Source organism: Microcaecilia unicolor, chromosome 1, assembly GCF_901765095.1.
Source record: "Microcaecilia unicolor chromosome 1, aMicUni1.1, whole genome shotgun sequence".
Lineage (NCBI taxonomy): Eukaryota > Metazoa > Chordata > Amphibia > Gymnophiona > Siphonopidae > Microcaecilia > Microcaecilia unicolor.
In genome coordinates, this window is record NC_044031.1 from 11809219 (window position 1) to 11824355 (window position 15137).

The following is a 15137-nucleotide window of genomic DNA, read 5'->3' on the forward strand; positions in this document are numbered from 1 at the left end:
AACTCTGGAATTCGTTGCCAGAGAACGTGGTAAAGGCGGTTAGCTTAGCGGAGTTTAAAAAAGGTTTGGACGGCTTCATAAAGGAAAAGTTCATAGACCGTTATTAAATGGACATGGGGAAAATCCACTATTTCTGGAATAAGCAATATAAAATGTTTTGTACATTTTTGGGATCTTGCCAGGTATTTGTGACCTGGATTGGCCACTGTTGGAAACAGGATGCTGGGCTCAATGGACCTTTGGTCTTTCCCAGTATGGAAATACTTATGTACTATATTATGATCACTGTTATCAAGTGGCTGCAGCACCATTACCTCCTGCACCAGATCACGCGCTCCACTGAGGACTAGGTCTAGAATTGTTCCCCCTCTTGTTGGTTCCTGAACCAGTACTCCATAAAACAGTCCTTGATTTCATCAAGGAATTTTACCTCCCTAGCATTCCCTGATGTTACATTTACCCAGTCAATATCATGATAATTGAAAACACCCATTATTACTGTGTTCCCCAGTTTGTTAGCCTCCCTAATTTCTGATAACATTTCTAAATCTGACTATTCAATTTTGCCAGGAGGACTGTAGTACACTCCTATCACTATCCTTCTCCCCTTTATGCATGGAATTTCTATCCATAGGGATTCCAAGATATGTTTTATGTCCTGCAGAATTTTTAGTCTATTCGATTCAAGGACCACCCTAACATACAATGCTAACCCTCCACCAATTCGATCCACCCTATCCCTGTGATATAATTTGTACTCTGGTATGACAGTGTCCCACTTGTTGTTTCTCCCGTGCTGATCCAATTCCTTGAAAAGTGTTTTTGTTTTCCTTCACAAACTCTGTTGCTTCCATCCCTTTTGGTACCGAAAGACTTTCACCCATTCCTTACGATCTGAGGAAGAAGGGCAACCTTCGAAAGCTAATCAAGAAATGTATTAAGTTATGTCCAATAAAAAAGGTATCATCTTATTTTCTTTTCCATGTTTTATTTTGTTTGATTTCTATTGATAACCTTCTACTTGTCGAAAGGATTCTGGAGGTTTTCTTTCATATTTCAATACCTTTTATGCATTGGGATCTGATGATGCTATTAAGTAACCCTGGAGGACTATGACAGTATTTTGATAGGTGTAACCAATTTCTATGAGATCCATTTCTCCTTTAGATCTAGGAATATACAGTCTGAGCATACATGGATACTTACAGAAGACCTTGTGGGCATAGAGGAGTTTTCTCATTTGCACATCTTGTTTTTGAAGGTGTGCAGAGGCCAGTCTTCAATACCAATGTAATATGCTTTATAGTTGTTGTTTCTTCCTCCACTCCTAGATATTATATTTGCCTTATTTTGTTAGGTGTACCTTCTGACTGAAGATTGTACTACACTCATATATATATAGTAGATGACGGCAGAAAAAGACCTGCACGGGCCATCCAGTCTGCCCAACAAGATAACTCATATGTGCTACTTTTTGTGTATACCCTACTTTGATTTGTACCTGTGCTCTTCAGGGCACAGACTGTATAAGTCTGCCCAGCACTATCCCTGCCTCCTAACCACCAGCCCCGCCTCCCAACCACCGGCTCTGGCACAAACCGTATAAGTCTGCCCAGCACTATCCCCACCTCCCAACCACCAGTCCCGCTTCCCACCACTGGCTCTGGCACAGACCGTACAAGTCTGCCCAGCACTATCCTCGCCTCCCAACCACCAGCCCCGCCTCCCAACCACCGGCTCTGGCACAAACCGTATAAGTCTGCCCAGCACTATCCCCGCCTCCCAACCACCAGTCCCGCTTCCCACCACCGGCTCTGGCACAGACTGTACAAGTCTGCCCAGCACTATCCTCGCCTCCCAACCACCAGCCCCGCCTCCCAACCACCGGCTCTGGCACAGACCGTACAAGTCTGCCCAGCACTATCCCTGCCTCCCAACCACCAGTCCCGCTTCCCACCACCGGCTCTGGCACAGACCGTATAAGTCATTCCCAGCACTATCCCCGCCTCCCTACCACCAGCCCCGCCTCCTGATCTTGACTAAGCTCCTGAGGATCAGTGTGGATTCTTCAGTATCCTGAGGATCAGTGTGGATTCTTCAGTATCTTTTGATTGTTCCCTTATCTTTTACCACACTCAGTACATGTAAATGGCTTATATGGATTATCTGGTGCATTATCATGTACAGTGCACTCCGGTTAAGTGCAAGGGCTCCGGACCGTAATTTTACTTGCACTTAACCGAAGCTACCATTTCACATCATAACTTAAGAAACCACACAGAGTCACTGTAGCTTAACTTATTTATTACTGCTATTGGACAATTAACAATTTTTCTCAAAAGCAAAATGTTGCCATTTTCTAAGAATAAAATTTTTCCAACACAAAACTAGTGTCATTTAAAAGGTATTAAAAAAATCTTTAATTGTTTTTTTGTACAATGTTTTGTCTGTTTGTGTTGTAGATAAGGTTTCAGCAGGTCATAATAATATTCATAACTCTAGCAACCATTACCTTCTAGGTAAGCTCTTACAATGTCCAAGCTTTGTAATGCAGCATCCACCCCCATTGGCTCAACATCTGTGTCTCCAGCCTCCTCAGCCACAGTCTGCAACTCTGAGCAAATCTAAAGGTTGTCATCGACAGCCACATTGCGGTCAAACTTCTTAGGAGTAACTCCTGCTGGGAAATTCAAATGGATGCAGGATTTTCATTATCATAGCGTTCTTTCTTAAAGCTAGCCTGTCTGTAGCAGTTGGCAATTGTACTTTGGGTAACGCGATGCCAGGCCTCTTTCTGCAGGTGTAGCGAGTCCAGCAGACTTAGAGGCATATTTTCAAAGCACTTAGCCTTCCAAATTCCATACAAACCTATGGAACTTTGGAAGGCTAAGTGCTTTGAAAATATGCCTCTTAGCTTGCTAGCCAACTCGGCCGCTCTCTTGCTAATGTTTTCATCATTGTGCATTGTACCCATCAGATGATGCAGCACCAGTGCTCTGTAATGCTTCCTCAAACTGGCTACGATACCCTGATCCACTGGCTGGATAAGTGGTGTGTTGGCTGAATGAAAAAACACAACCTTAATGTTTGATAGTCTTAACGTCAGTGTTGTGTGCTGCACAGTTGTCGCACAGAATCAAAATTTCACGCTTCTGCCTACGCATTGTGTTATCCAAGTTTTTCAGCCATTGCAGCCAAATTTCTCAGGCTAACAGCCTTGAAGCAACATGGCTGTTTACTTTCCCTAATTGTCACTTCAATCTATGTTGCATCAGATAGCAGTGTCAGTCTTTTCTTTGGCACTTTTGTTCTGGCCACCTTAGCCTGCTTGAAAGCCTGACATTCTTTAATGTCAAGTCTCTTTATAACGTCAATCCTATCTGCTAGTGACAGTCCTTTACATATGCCTGGTGACACGGCCATTACTACTTGCTTGGTTAAACTTTACGAGCCACACTTTTGGTACTCCACCGCCACTAAAGCCCACTGTTTTGAGAGAGATGCAGAATCAAATTTACGTTAATGGTTAATCAGAAGAGGAAGACAATGGTGGGCACCCTCCTCCTTCACTTGGCAAGCGGGTAAGAAAAAACATGGCGGTCACACGACCTCTTCACTCTGCACATCACAAGCTATTAGCCCATAAAGGAAAAAGAGAGGACTGCCCATCTGACCTCACTGGCTTATGATATTCTACCTTGGAGTGAATGAGGTTGGATGTACCGCTCACACGGCATTAGGACTTAACAAGCCTCGGAGCGAATGAAGGAAATTGCAATTAAAAGGAGTGAAGTTGAAAAAAAATGTGGTTCTAGGCACTGCATGTAAACAGAGTATGCGCTTAACGCTACTGTGCAAGTTAACATTACAAGAGTGAGAAAAATTTGGGACTGTGAGTTTCCGTTGCAGATAAGCAGAGTGTGCGCTTATCTGACATGCACTCCAGTGTGAATTCTCTGGTGTTTTGTCAGGTTTATTTTCTGACTGAAGCTTTTATTACACTCCTTGCAGATAAATGGTTTCATTCCTGTGTGGGTTCTCTGGTGTATTATCATGTATTTCTTCAGCCTGAAGCATTTGCCACAATCAGTGCATCGAAAAGGATTTACTCCTGAATGGATACTCTGGTGCATGGCGAGTGTTGGCTTGTCAAAGAAGCTCTTACCACACTCAGTACATGTAAATGGTTTCACTCCTGTGTGAATTCTTTGGTGCCTTCTCAGTTTCTTATTGTCAATAAAGGCTTTACCACACTCAGAACATCTAAATGGCTTCACTCCTGTATGGATTTTCTGGTGCATTATCATATATTTCTTCAACCTAAAGCATTTGCCACAGTCAGTGCATGGAAATGGTTTTACTCCTGAATGGATACTCTGGTGCATGGTGAGTGTTGGCTTGTCAATGAAGCTCTTACCACACTCAGTACATGTAAATGGCTTCACTCCTGTGTGAATCCTATGGTGTTTTCTAAGATCCCCCTTGTAAGTGAAGGTCTTACGACACTCAGAACATCTAAATGGCTTCACTCCTGTGTGGATTCTCTGGTGTATTGTGAGGTGTGCCTTCTCAGTGAAGCTTTTATTACACTCAGTGCAGATGAATGGTTTCATTCCTGTGTGGATTCTCCAGTGTTTTCTGAGGCTTGTTTTATGACTGAAGCTTTTATTACACTCAGTGCAGATTAATGGTTTCACTCCTGTGTGGCTTCTCTGGTGTTTTGTGAGGTATCCCTTTTGACTGAAGCTTTTATTACACTCAGTACAGATAAATGGTTTCATTTCTGTGTGCATTCTCAGGTGTGTTCTGAGTGATCCTTTCAAAGTAAAGTTTTTACCACACTCAGTACACGTAAATGGCTTCACTCCCATGTGAGTTCTTTGGTGCCTTCTGAGATTTCCCTTTTCAGTGAAGCTTTTACCACACTCAGAACATTTAAATGGCTTCACTCCTGTGTGGATTCTCTGGTGTATTATCATGTATTTCTTCAACCTAAAGCATTTGCCACAGATATTGCATGGAAATGGTTTTACTCCTGAATGAATACTCTGGTGCATGGTGAGTGTTTTATTGTTAATAAAGCTCTTACCACACTCAGTACATGTAAATTGCTTCACTCCTGTGTGAATTCTCTGGTGTTCTGTGAGGTTTGTTTTCTGACTGAAACTTTTATTACATTCAGTGCAGATATATGGTTTCATTCCTGTGTGGATTCTCCAGTGCATTCTGAGTGTACATTTTGCAGTAAAACTTTTACCACACTCAGTACATGCAAAAGGCTTCATTCCTCTGTGGCTTCTCTGATGTATTATCATGTATTTCTTCGTAATGCATTTGCCACAGTCAGTACAAAGAAATAGTTTTCCTTCTGAATGCATTCTCTGGTGCATGATGAGTGTTCCACTGTCAATGAAGCTCTTACCACACTCAGTACATGTAAATGGCTTCACTCCCGTATGACTTCTTTGGTGCCTTCTGAGATTTCCCTTTTCAGTGAAGCTTTTACCACACTCAGAACATATAAATGGTTTCACTCCTGTGTGGATTCTCTGGTGTACTATCATGTGTTTCTTCAACCTAAAGCATTTGCCACACTCGGTGCATGGAAATGGTTTTACTTCTGAATGTATACTCTGGTGCATGGCCAGTATTTCTTTGTCAATGAAACTCTTACCACACTGAGTAAATGAACACGTATACAATCTCTCATCTTTCTGAGCTTTCTGATATTTTGAGAGGTTTGTCTTTCTACAAAAGACTTTTTCAGATTTAGTAGTAGTCTGAGGTGTTTTATGATCTGTGAGTGCTTCTCTATGGCTGAATTTTTTCTTACATTCAGCACTTGAAACTAGTATCTCTTCTGGGTGGAATTTTGCATTTCTTATGACATTTTCTTCCTGATTTAAGCTTTTGTCACAACTAGGACATGAAGATAATGTCTCATCAGTGTCATTTTTCTGGTATTTTATAACACTTCCTTTATTGATAAAGGTTTTCTCATCTACTGTAGTTGTACACACTCTAGTTTCTTTATTATTGTTCTCATGTTTCTCTTTCTTCCTACCGAAATCTTTTCCACCTATACAGTGTGTCTCTCTTATGCATGTTTTCTGCTGTTGCTGTAGTTCTCTCTTTTGAATGAAGGTTTTCCCACAGTCCGTACCTGTATGTGGTCTCTCTTCAGTATCGGATCTCTGATGTGATTTCAGAGTTAAATGATCATTAAGGAATATCTCACATCCATCACACAAACATTTCTGAACTCTCATCTGGTTTGTCTGTTCTTCCACTGTTTGTGTGATATTACTGGTACAATGTTCACACGGAGCTGAGCTTCCTGTTGAAGGTTTTTGTTTATTTTGATTTTTTCCCTTTTCTCCCCAGTCAGAACAGGATGAAGTCTCTTCTTTCTCTCTTTCTGATAACATCTTTTCCTCTTCAGGCTTCTCACTGAGCTTCCATTTATGTGTCTCTGCATTACTGTTCTTAGGGTCATCTTTTTCTAAGTAAATAAAAAAAAGCATTGTATATTACTGTAGAAAAACAACAGTTATCAGTGTAAATTGTAAACTTTCCCCCTTTCTATGTTTTCTTGGGCTTCTGCAGCTGGTGTTATGATGTTGCAGTTGTCTGGGTCTTGTCGCATTTAAGTGGAACTGACTTTTCAGCCAACGTGCTGCGGCTTTCTTCACAATGGCTTAAATGTCGGATCTACTTACTCAGACGCGGCAAGACCTAGAGAACTGCAACAATAAACCTTTCAACGATTTGTTTTCAATCCGTTGTTCGCTAACTGAACAGCACGTGCTGTTGTTTTCGTACTGTGTTTCTATTTAATTATGCACAGAAAACATTACAAGTTCTTGAAACACAGAGATTGCGACACAATACAACCAAAGATTGTAACGGACATTACCTGACTCTTCTTCCCCATTTCCCTCTCTAAGTTCCCCCCAACTGTTTCTACCATACATGTACCTCATTATACCACAATATCACTTTGTATTCATTCATACCATGTATTTGTTCAGACCGTAATCGGCTAATGCTGTTAACGGTTATATGTAAGCCACATTGAGCCTGCAAAAGGTGGGAAAATGTGTGATACAATTATTTATTATTATTATTATTTGTCACATTTGTAAGTCTCTACATATTTCTTTAATCAGAACTTAATTACATTTGTTAATTAAGTTGTGTACCTATTAATTTGAGCTACATAAAAGCCATGCATTAATTCCCACGCAAAGTTCTATTCATTGCGTTCAAAGTCTGCACCCTGGTCCACAAAATTATACACAGGGAAGCCCCGGCCTACATGTCAGACCTTATAGACCTACCTACTAGGAACAGAAAAAGATCAGCATGCACATTCCTCAACCTCCACTACCCCAACTGTAAAGGACTCAAATACAAGTCCACATACGCCACCAGCTTCTCCTACATTTGTACGCAACTATGGAACGCATTACCAAAGGCCATAAAAACAACAACGCAAGATCTGGCTAGCTTCCGAAGGCTACTGAAAACTGACCTATTCAAGAAGGCATACCACAAACAACCGTCATAATTACTAAACAATAAGACTGATCAGGAACGAGACAGAACCGATCTCTAATCACCTGACTGGCTAGCCTCACTGCTTTTAATGTACAAACGTTACCACTTCTACCCTAATGTCGAAAACGATCTTTCTATAAATGATGACCCAACGTATGTTACAATCTAATCTATTACTTAAGAATCTATTTGCAATACCTTAATGTATTCCTCTATCATGTATGTACGCACTTGAACGAAATACCATTTTGTAATTCTACTGACCGGAAATGGCAATCGCCACTACGGCAAATGTAAGCCACATTGAGCCTGCAAATTGGTGGGAAAATGTGGGATACAAATGCTACAAATAATAATAATAATAATTGAGCATCTCTTGCTTATATAAAGCATAACATTGGAAGAGTATCCAGGTAATGCCAAATAATGCATAAACAGATCTTTTAACACCACATCAGAAAACATCAGGTTCTCAGACAAGAGTCAACCCAAAACTAAGCCCTACATCGCCCTACCCACTCCCTCCCCCCCCTTCACTGAGAACCAATAACCAGACAAGGATAAATTAAAAGACAAATCACCTCCAGCCTGGGCCCTTTAATCCCTGCCAACTCCCACTGTCGATTCAATTCGAATAGAATACCCACTCCATATGCTAGAAAAGAACCTAAGGATGATCCCAAAACGTATTTAATACTAAACTATGAGCTCTAGGCAAAAGGATTAAAAAGAAAAAAAAAAACTATTCCATATCAACATAGTCTGCCCATCATGATAAACTCATTACACATGTTATGGGATAAACATAAAGGAATCCTGTTCAGAAGGAATGTATCCTTGGGAGCTTAGCCGAGTTTAGGTGGCAGAGCCGGTGGTGGGAGGCGGGGCTAGGGGTTGAGAGGCGGGGATAGTGCTGGGCAGACTTATACGGTCTGTGCCAGAGCTGGTGGTGGGAGGCGGGGCTAGGGGTTGAGAGGCGGGGATAGTGCTGGCCAGACTTATACGGTCTGTGCCCTGAAGAGGACAGGTACAAATAAAAAGTAGCACATATGAATTTATCTTGTTGGGCAGACTGGATGGACCGTGCAGGTCTTTTTCTGCCGTCATCTACTATGTTACTATGTAAAGATCTGAAGAGTTTCTATAAATTAGTGTCGAAGTTCTGCTGGAGGGGTAAGAAACCTAGAATTCGCTTCTCACATTTAATAGGAGGTTGGAGCCGAAGTGGGGTGGGTGTGCCAGACCTGGCGCTGTATAACCAGGCGTGTCAACTGCGTCATTTAGGAGATTGGTATTTGGGCACACAGCGGTACACTCCCATAGCGCTACAGACGGCATACTTGGCGACTTATCAGCTTTTCTCGCTCCTGCACCACAAATCACGGAACCTGCCTGGGGGACTAACAAAAATGTGATGCTGCGGCCGCTCCGAGAGGTGTGGGGTGCACTTGTTCGGCGGCTCGGGGGAGATCAACTTACCATATGTGAGAACAGTGAATTCATACCTGGGCTGTCGAGTCGTCAGTTTGTTGAGTGGGCACATCGGGGGATTTCATGTCTGGCGCATCTGGTGGGTGGAGATGGGCAGCCCTTCTCAGATGAGGAATTGGTGAGCAGGGTGGGGGATTCCTGGGGTAACAGATTTGCTATACGACAGGTGAGGCATTATGTTGCTTCCCTGACTGGAGACCCTCTGGGAACACAGCTGGGGAGCAAGCTACGAGATTTTTTTTCAGTCTATGGGTGAGGGAGAGATCACCATTTCATTTCTCTTTAAAACACTAGCAAGGTGGCAGCCCCCCAGGGACTATGAGCCCCCGAAGAGAGCTTGGGAAAAGGTACTGGGCTCGTCAGTGGCGTCATGGGATATAACCAAATCGATAGCAAGAATACCCTTGTTAGTGTCAGATGCCCGAATGAGAGACTGTGCATACCGATGTATTTACAGAGGATATGTGGCTACCTCTCAATTGGTGCACAAGGGAGGGAATCAAAGTCCAGAATGTCTTAAGTGTGGGAGGAGTCCCGGCACTCTGCTACATATGCTCTGAAGTTGCCCATCCTTGAGGAGGTTCTGGAGTCAAGTCCGAGGTTTCTGGGAAGGGCAGCTGGGGATTCCTGTTTTGGGGACAGTAGAACAATTACTTTAGGATATTCAAACATGCGTGGGATAAGCATAAAGGAATCCTGTGCCGAAGGAATGGATCCTCAGGAGCTTAGTCAGGATCGGGAGGCGGGGCTGGTGGTTGGGAGGCACGGATAGTGCTGGACAGACTTGTACGGTCTGTGCCAGAGCCGGTGGTTGGGAGGCAGGGCTGATGGTTGGGAGGCGGGGATAGTGCTGGGCAGACTTATACGGTCTGTGCCAGAGCCGGTGGTGGGAAGCGGGACTGGTGGTTGGGAGGCGGGGATAGTGCTGGACAGACTTGTACGGTCTGTGCCAGAGCCGGTGGTTGGGAGGCAGGGCTGGTGGTTGGGAGGCAAGGATAGTGCTGGGCAGACTTATACGGTCTGTGCCAGAGCCGGTGGTGGGAGGCGGGGCTGGTGGTTGGGAGGCGGGGATAGTGCTGGGCAGACTTATACGGTCTGTGCCCTGAAGAGGACAGGTACAAATCAAAGTAGGGTATACACAAAAAGCAGCAAATATGAGTTATCTTGTTGGGCAGACTGGATGGACTGTGCAGGTCTTTTTCTGCCGTCATCTACTATGTTACTATGTTACTTTAGAGGTAACAATCGTTTTGAGACACTGATGCTCCGCAAGATGTGCCTATTAGCTAGGAAATGTATCTTACAGTACTGGACGGTTAAGGATCCTCCAGCGTATTGGCAGTGGAGGAACCAGCTGCATTTGCTGGTATCTTGGGAGGCTGGAGATTCTAGGCTGTCACAGAGGAAGAGAATCACTCATCTGGCAATTTGGGGGCCTTATCTGTAGATCTTAAGCCCCAGAGGACGCAGTTTACTCCTTAATGAAGGATGAGTTTATACATTGTTAAAGAAGGGTTCCCTAAGGTTCCTGGGGGGGGAGGGGAGGTCTGGGGGGTGGAGGGGTGGGTAGGAGAGGGAGCTCATTGTTTGGGATTTTGAGTGTGAGGTTAAGTGATGAGTTAAGGTTTTGTACCACTATTAGTTATTAATACCCGCAGAGTTTAATAGAAGCGGGGGGCGGGTTCTGTATTGGTTTGGCAAAGTGGATCATAATTTGCTGTTAGGGCATGTTTGGGGATTCCTTCCTCTCTTTCTTTTTTTTTTTTAATTTGTACCCCGCGCTTTCCCACTCATGGCAGGCTCAATGCGGCTTACATGGGGCAATGGAGGGTTAAGTGACTTGCCCAGAGTCACAAGGAGCTGCCTGTGCCTGAAGTGGGAATCAAACTCAGGACCAAAGTCCACCACCCTAACCACTAGGCCTCCTCCACTGTTGCTACTATTTGAGATTCTACGTGGAATGTTGCTATTCCACTAGCAACATTCCATGAAGAAGTCGGCCCTTGCAGATCACCAATGTGGCCGCGCAGGCTTCCGCTTCTGTGAGTCTGACGTCCTGCACATATGTGCAGGACGTCAGACTCACAGAAACAGAAGCCTGCGCAGCCTTCTGCATGGAATGTTACTAGTGGAATAGTAACATTCCATGTAGAATCTCCAATAGTAGCTACATTCCATGTAGATTCTCCAATAGTAGCAACATTCCATGTAGAAGTCGGCCCTTGCAGATCACCAATGTGGCCGCGCAGGCTTCTACATGGAATGTTGCTAGTGGAATAGCAACATTCCATGTAGAATCTCCAATAGTAGCTACATTCCATGTAGAATCTCCAATAGTAGCAACATTCCATGTAGAAGTGGGCCCTTGCAGATCACCAATGTGGCCGCGCAGGCTTCTACATGGAATGTTGCTAGTGGAATAGCAACATTCCGTGTAGAATCTCCAATAGCATCTATTTTATTTTTGTTACATTTGTACCCTGCGCTTTCCCACTCATGGCAGGCTCAATGCGGCTTACATGGGGCAATGGAGGGTTAAGTGACTTGCCCAGAGTCACAAGGAGCTGCCAGTGCCTGGAGTGGGAATCGAACCCAGTTCCCCAGGACCAAAGTCCACCACCCTAACCACTAGGCCACTCCTCCACTGTTGCTACTATTTGAGATTCTACATGGAATGTTGCTATTCCACTAGAAGTCGGCCCTTGCAGATCACCAATGTGGTCTGAGTTCCACGTCAGACTCACAGAAACAGAAGCCTGCGCAGCCTTCTACATGGAATGTTGCTAGTGGAATAGCAACATTCCATGTAGAATCTCCAATAGTAGCTACATTCCATGTAGAATCTCCAACAGTAGCAACATTCCATGTAGAATCTCCAATAGTAGCAACATTCCATGTAGAAGTCAGCCCTTGCAGATCACCAATGTGGCCGCGCAGGCTTCTACATGGAATGTTGCTAGTGGAATAGCAACATTCCGTGTAGAATCTCCAATAGTATCTATTTTATTTTTGTTACATTTGTACTCTGCGCTTTCCCACTCATGGCAGGCTCAATGCAGCTTACATGGGGCAATGGAGGGTTAAGTGACTTGCCCAGAGTCACAAGGAGCTGCCTGTGCCTGAAGTGGGAATCGAACTCAGGACCAAAGTCCACCACCCTAACCACTAGGCCTCCTCCACTGTTGCTACTATTTGAGATTCTACGTGGAATGTTGCTATTCCACTAGCAACATTCCATGTAGAAGTCGGCCCTTGCAGATCACCAATGTGGCCGCGCAGGCTTCTGTTTCTGTGAGTCTGACGTCCTGCACATATGTGCAGGACGTCAGACTCACAGAAGCGGAAGCCTGCGCAGCCTTCTGCATGGAATGTTACTAGTGGAATAGTAACATTCCATGTAGAATCTCCAATAGTAGCTACATTCCATGTATATTCTCCAATAGTAGCAACATTCCATGTAGAAGTCGGCCCTTGCAGATCACCAATGTGGCCGCGCAGGCTTCTACATGGAATGTTGCTAGTGGAATAGCAACATTCCATGTAGAATCTCCAATAGTAGCTACATTCCATGTAGAATCTCCAATAGTAGCAACATTCCATGTAGAAGTGGGCCCTTGCAGATCACCAATGTGGCCGCGCAGGCTTCTACATGGAATGTTGCTAGTGGAATAGCAACATTCCGTGTAGAATCTCCAATAGCATCTATTTTATTTTTGTTACATTTGTACCCTGCGCTTTCCCACTCATGGCAGGCTCAATGCGGCTTACATGGGGCAATGGAGGGTTAAGTGACTTGCCCAGAGTCACAAGGAGCTGCCAGTGCCTGGAGTGGGAATCGAACCCAGTTCCCCAGGACCAAAGTCCACCACCCTAACCACTAGGCCACTCCTCCACTGTTGCTACTATTTGAGATTCTACATGGAATGTTGCTATTCCACTAGAAGTCGGCCCTTGCAGATCACCAATGTGGTCTGAGTTCCACGTCAGACTCACAGAAACAGAAGCCTGCGCAGCCTTCTACATGGAATGTTGCTAGTGGAATAGCAACATTCCATGTAGAATCTCCAATAGTAGCTACATTCCATGTAGAATCTCCAACAGTAGCAACATTCCATGTAGAATCTCCAATAGTAGCAACATTCCATGTAGAAGTCAGCCCTTGCAGATCACCAATGTGGCCGCGCAGGCTTCTACATGGAATGTTGCTAGTGGAATAGCAACATTCCGTGTAGAATCTCCAATAGTATCTATTTTATTTTTGTTACATTTGTACTCTGCGCTTTCCCACTCATGGCAGGCTCAATGCAGCTTACATGGGGCAATGGAGGGTTAAGTGACTTGCCCAGAGTCACAAGGAGCTGCCTGTGCCTGAAGTGGGAATCGAACTCAGGACCAAAGTCCACCACCCTAACCACTAGGCCTCCTCCATTGTTGCTACTATTTGAGATTCTACGTGGAATGTTGCTATTCCACTAGCAACATTCCATGTAGAAGTCGGCCCTTGCAGATCACCAATGTGGCCGCGCAGGCTTCCGCTTCTGTGAGTCTGACGTCCTGCACATATGTGCAGGACGTCAGACTCACAGAAACAGAAGCCTGCGCAGCCTTCTGCATGGAATGTTACTAGTGGAATAGCAACATTCCATGTAGAATCTCCAATAGTAGCTACATTCCATGTAGATTCTCCAATAGTAGCAACATTCCATGTAGAAGTCGGCCCTTGCAGATCACCAATGTGGCCGCGCAGGCTTCTACATGGAATGTTGCTAGTGGAATAGCAACATTCCATGTAGAATCTCCAATAGTAGCTACATTCCATGTAGAATCTCCAATAGTAGCAACATTCCATGTAGAAGTCGGCCCTTGCAGATCACCAATGTGGCCGCGCAGGCTTCTACATGGAATGTTGCTAGTGGAATAGCAACATTCCGTGTAGAATCTCCAATAGCATCTATTTTATTTTTGTTACATTTGTACCCTGCGCTTTCCCACTCATGGCAGGCTCAATGCGGCTTACATGGGGCAATGGAGGGTTAAGTGAATTGCCCAGAGTCACAAGGAGCTGCCTGTGCCTGAAGTGGGAATCGAACTCAGTTCCTCAGGACCAAAGTCCACCACCCTAACCACTAGGCCACTCCTCCACTGTTGCTACTATTTGAGATTCTACATGGAATGTTGCTATTCCACTAGAAGTCGGCCCTTGCAGATCACCAATGTGGTCTGAGTTCCACGTCAGACTCACAGAAACAGAAGCCTGCACAGCCTTCTGCATGGAATGTTGCTAGTGGAATAGCAACATTCCATGTAGAATCTCCAATAGTAGCTACATTCCATGTAGAATCTCCAACAGTAGCAACATTCCATGTAGAATCTCCAATAGTAGCAACATTCCATGTAGAAGTGGGCCCTTGCAGATCACCAATGTGGCCGCGCAGGCTTCTACATGGAATGTTGCTAGTGGAATAGCAACATTCCGTGTAGAATCTCCAATAGCATCTATTTTATTTTTGTTACATTTGTACCCTGCGCTTTCCCACTCATGGCAGGCTCAATGCGGCTTACATGGGGCAATGGAGGGTTAAGTGACTTGCCCAGAGTCACAAGGAGCTGCCTGTGCCTGAAGTGGGAATCGAACTCAGGACCAAAGTCCACCACCCTAACCACTAGGCCTCCTCCACTGTTGCTACTATTTGAGATTCTACGTGGAATGTTGCTATTCCACTAGCAACATTCCATGTAGAAGTCGGCCCTTGCAGATCACCAATGTGGCCGCGCAGGCTTCCGCTTCTGTGAGTCTGACGTCCTGCACATATGTGCAGGACGTCAGACTCACAGAAACAGAAGCCTGCGCAGCCTTCTGCATGGAATGTTACTAGTGGAATAGCAACATTCCATGTAGAATCTCCAATAGTAGCTACATTCCATGTAGATTCTCCAATAGTAGCAACATTCCATGTAGAAGTCGGCCCTTGCAGATCACCAATGTGGCCGCGCAGGCTTCTACATGGAATGTTGCTAGTGGAATAGCAACATTCCATGTAGAATCTCCAATAGTAGCTACATTCCATGTAGAATCTCCAATAGTA

At 44.5% G+C, this 15137-nt stretch overlaps 1 protein-coding gene across 1 annotated transcript; it reads right to left on the reverse strand.

Moving 5' to 3' along the window:
• Positions 1-2355: 2355 nt before the first annotated feature.
• Positions 2356-6151, reverse strand: LOC115460014 (gastrula zinc finger protein XlCGF26.1-like). The gene has a single exon (XM_030189875.1). It carries the CDS (start codon positions 5640-5642, stop codon positions 3927-3929), a length of 1716 nt encoding a protein of 571 aa, XP_030045735.1. The 5' UTR covers positions 5643-6151; the 3' UTR covers positions 2356-3926.
• Positions 6152-15137: the final 8986 nt, after the last annotated feature.

Bases quoted from the DNA above. Each gene is read 5' to 3' on its own strand.
- LOC115460014 (XM_030189875.1), bottom strand. From the start codon at position 5,642: ATGCACCAGAGTATACATTCAGAAGTAAAACCATTTCCATGCACCGAG.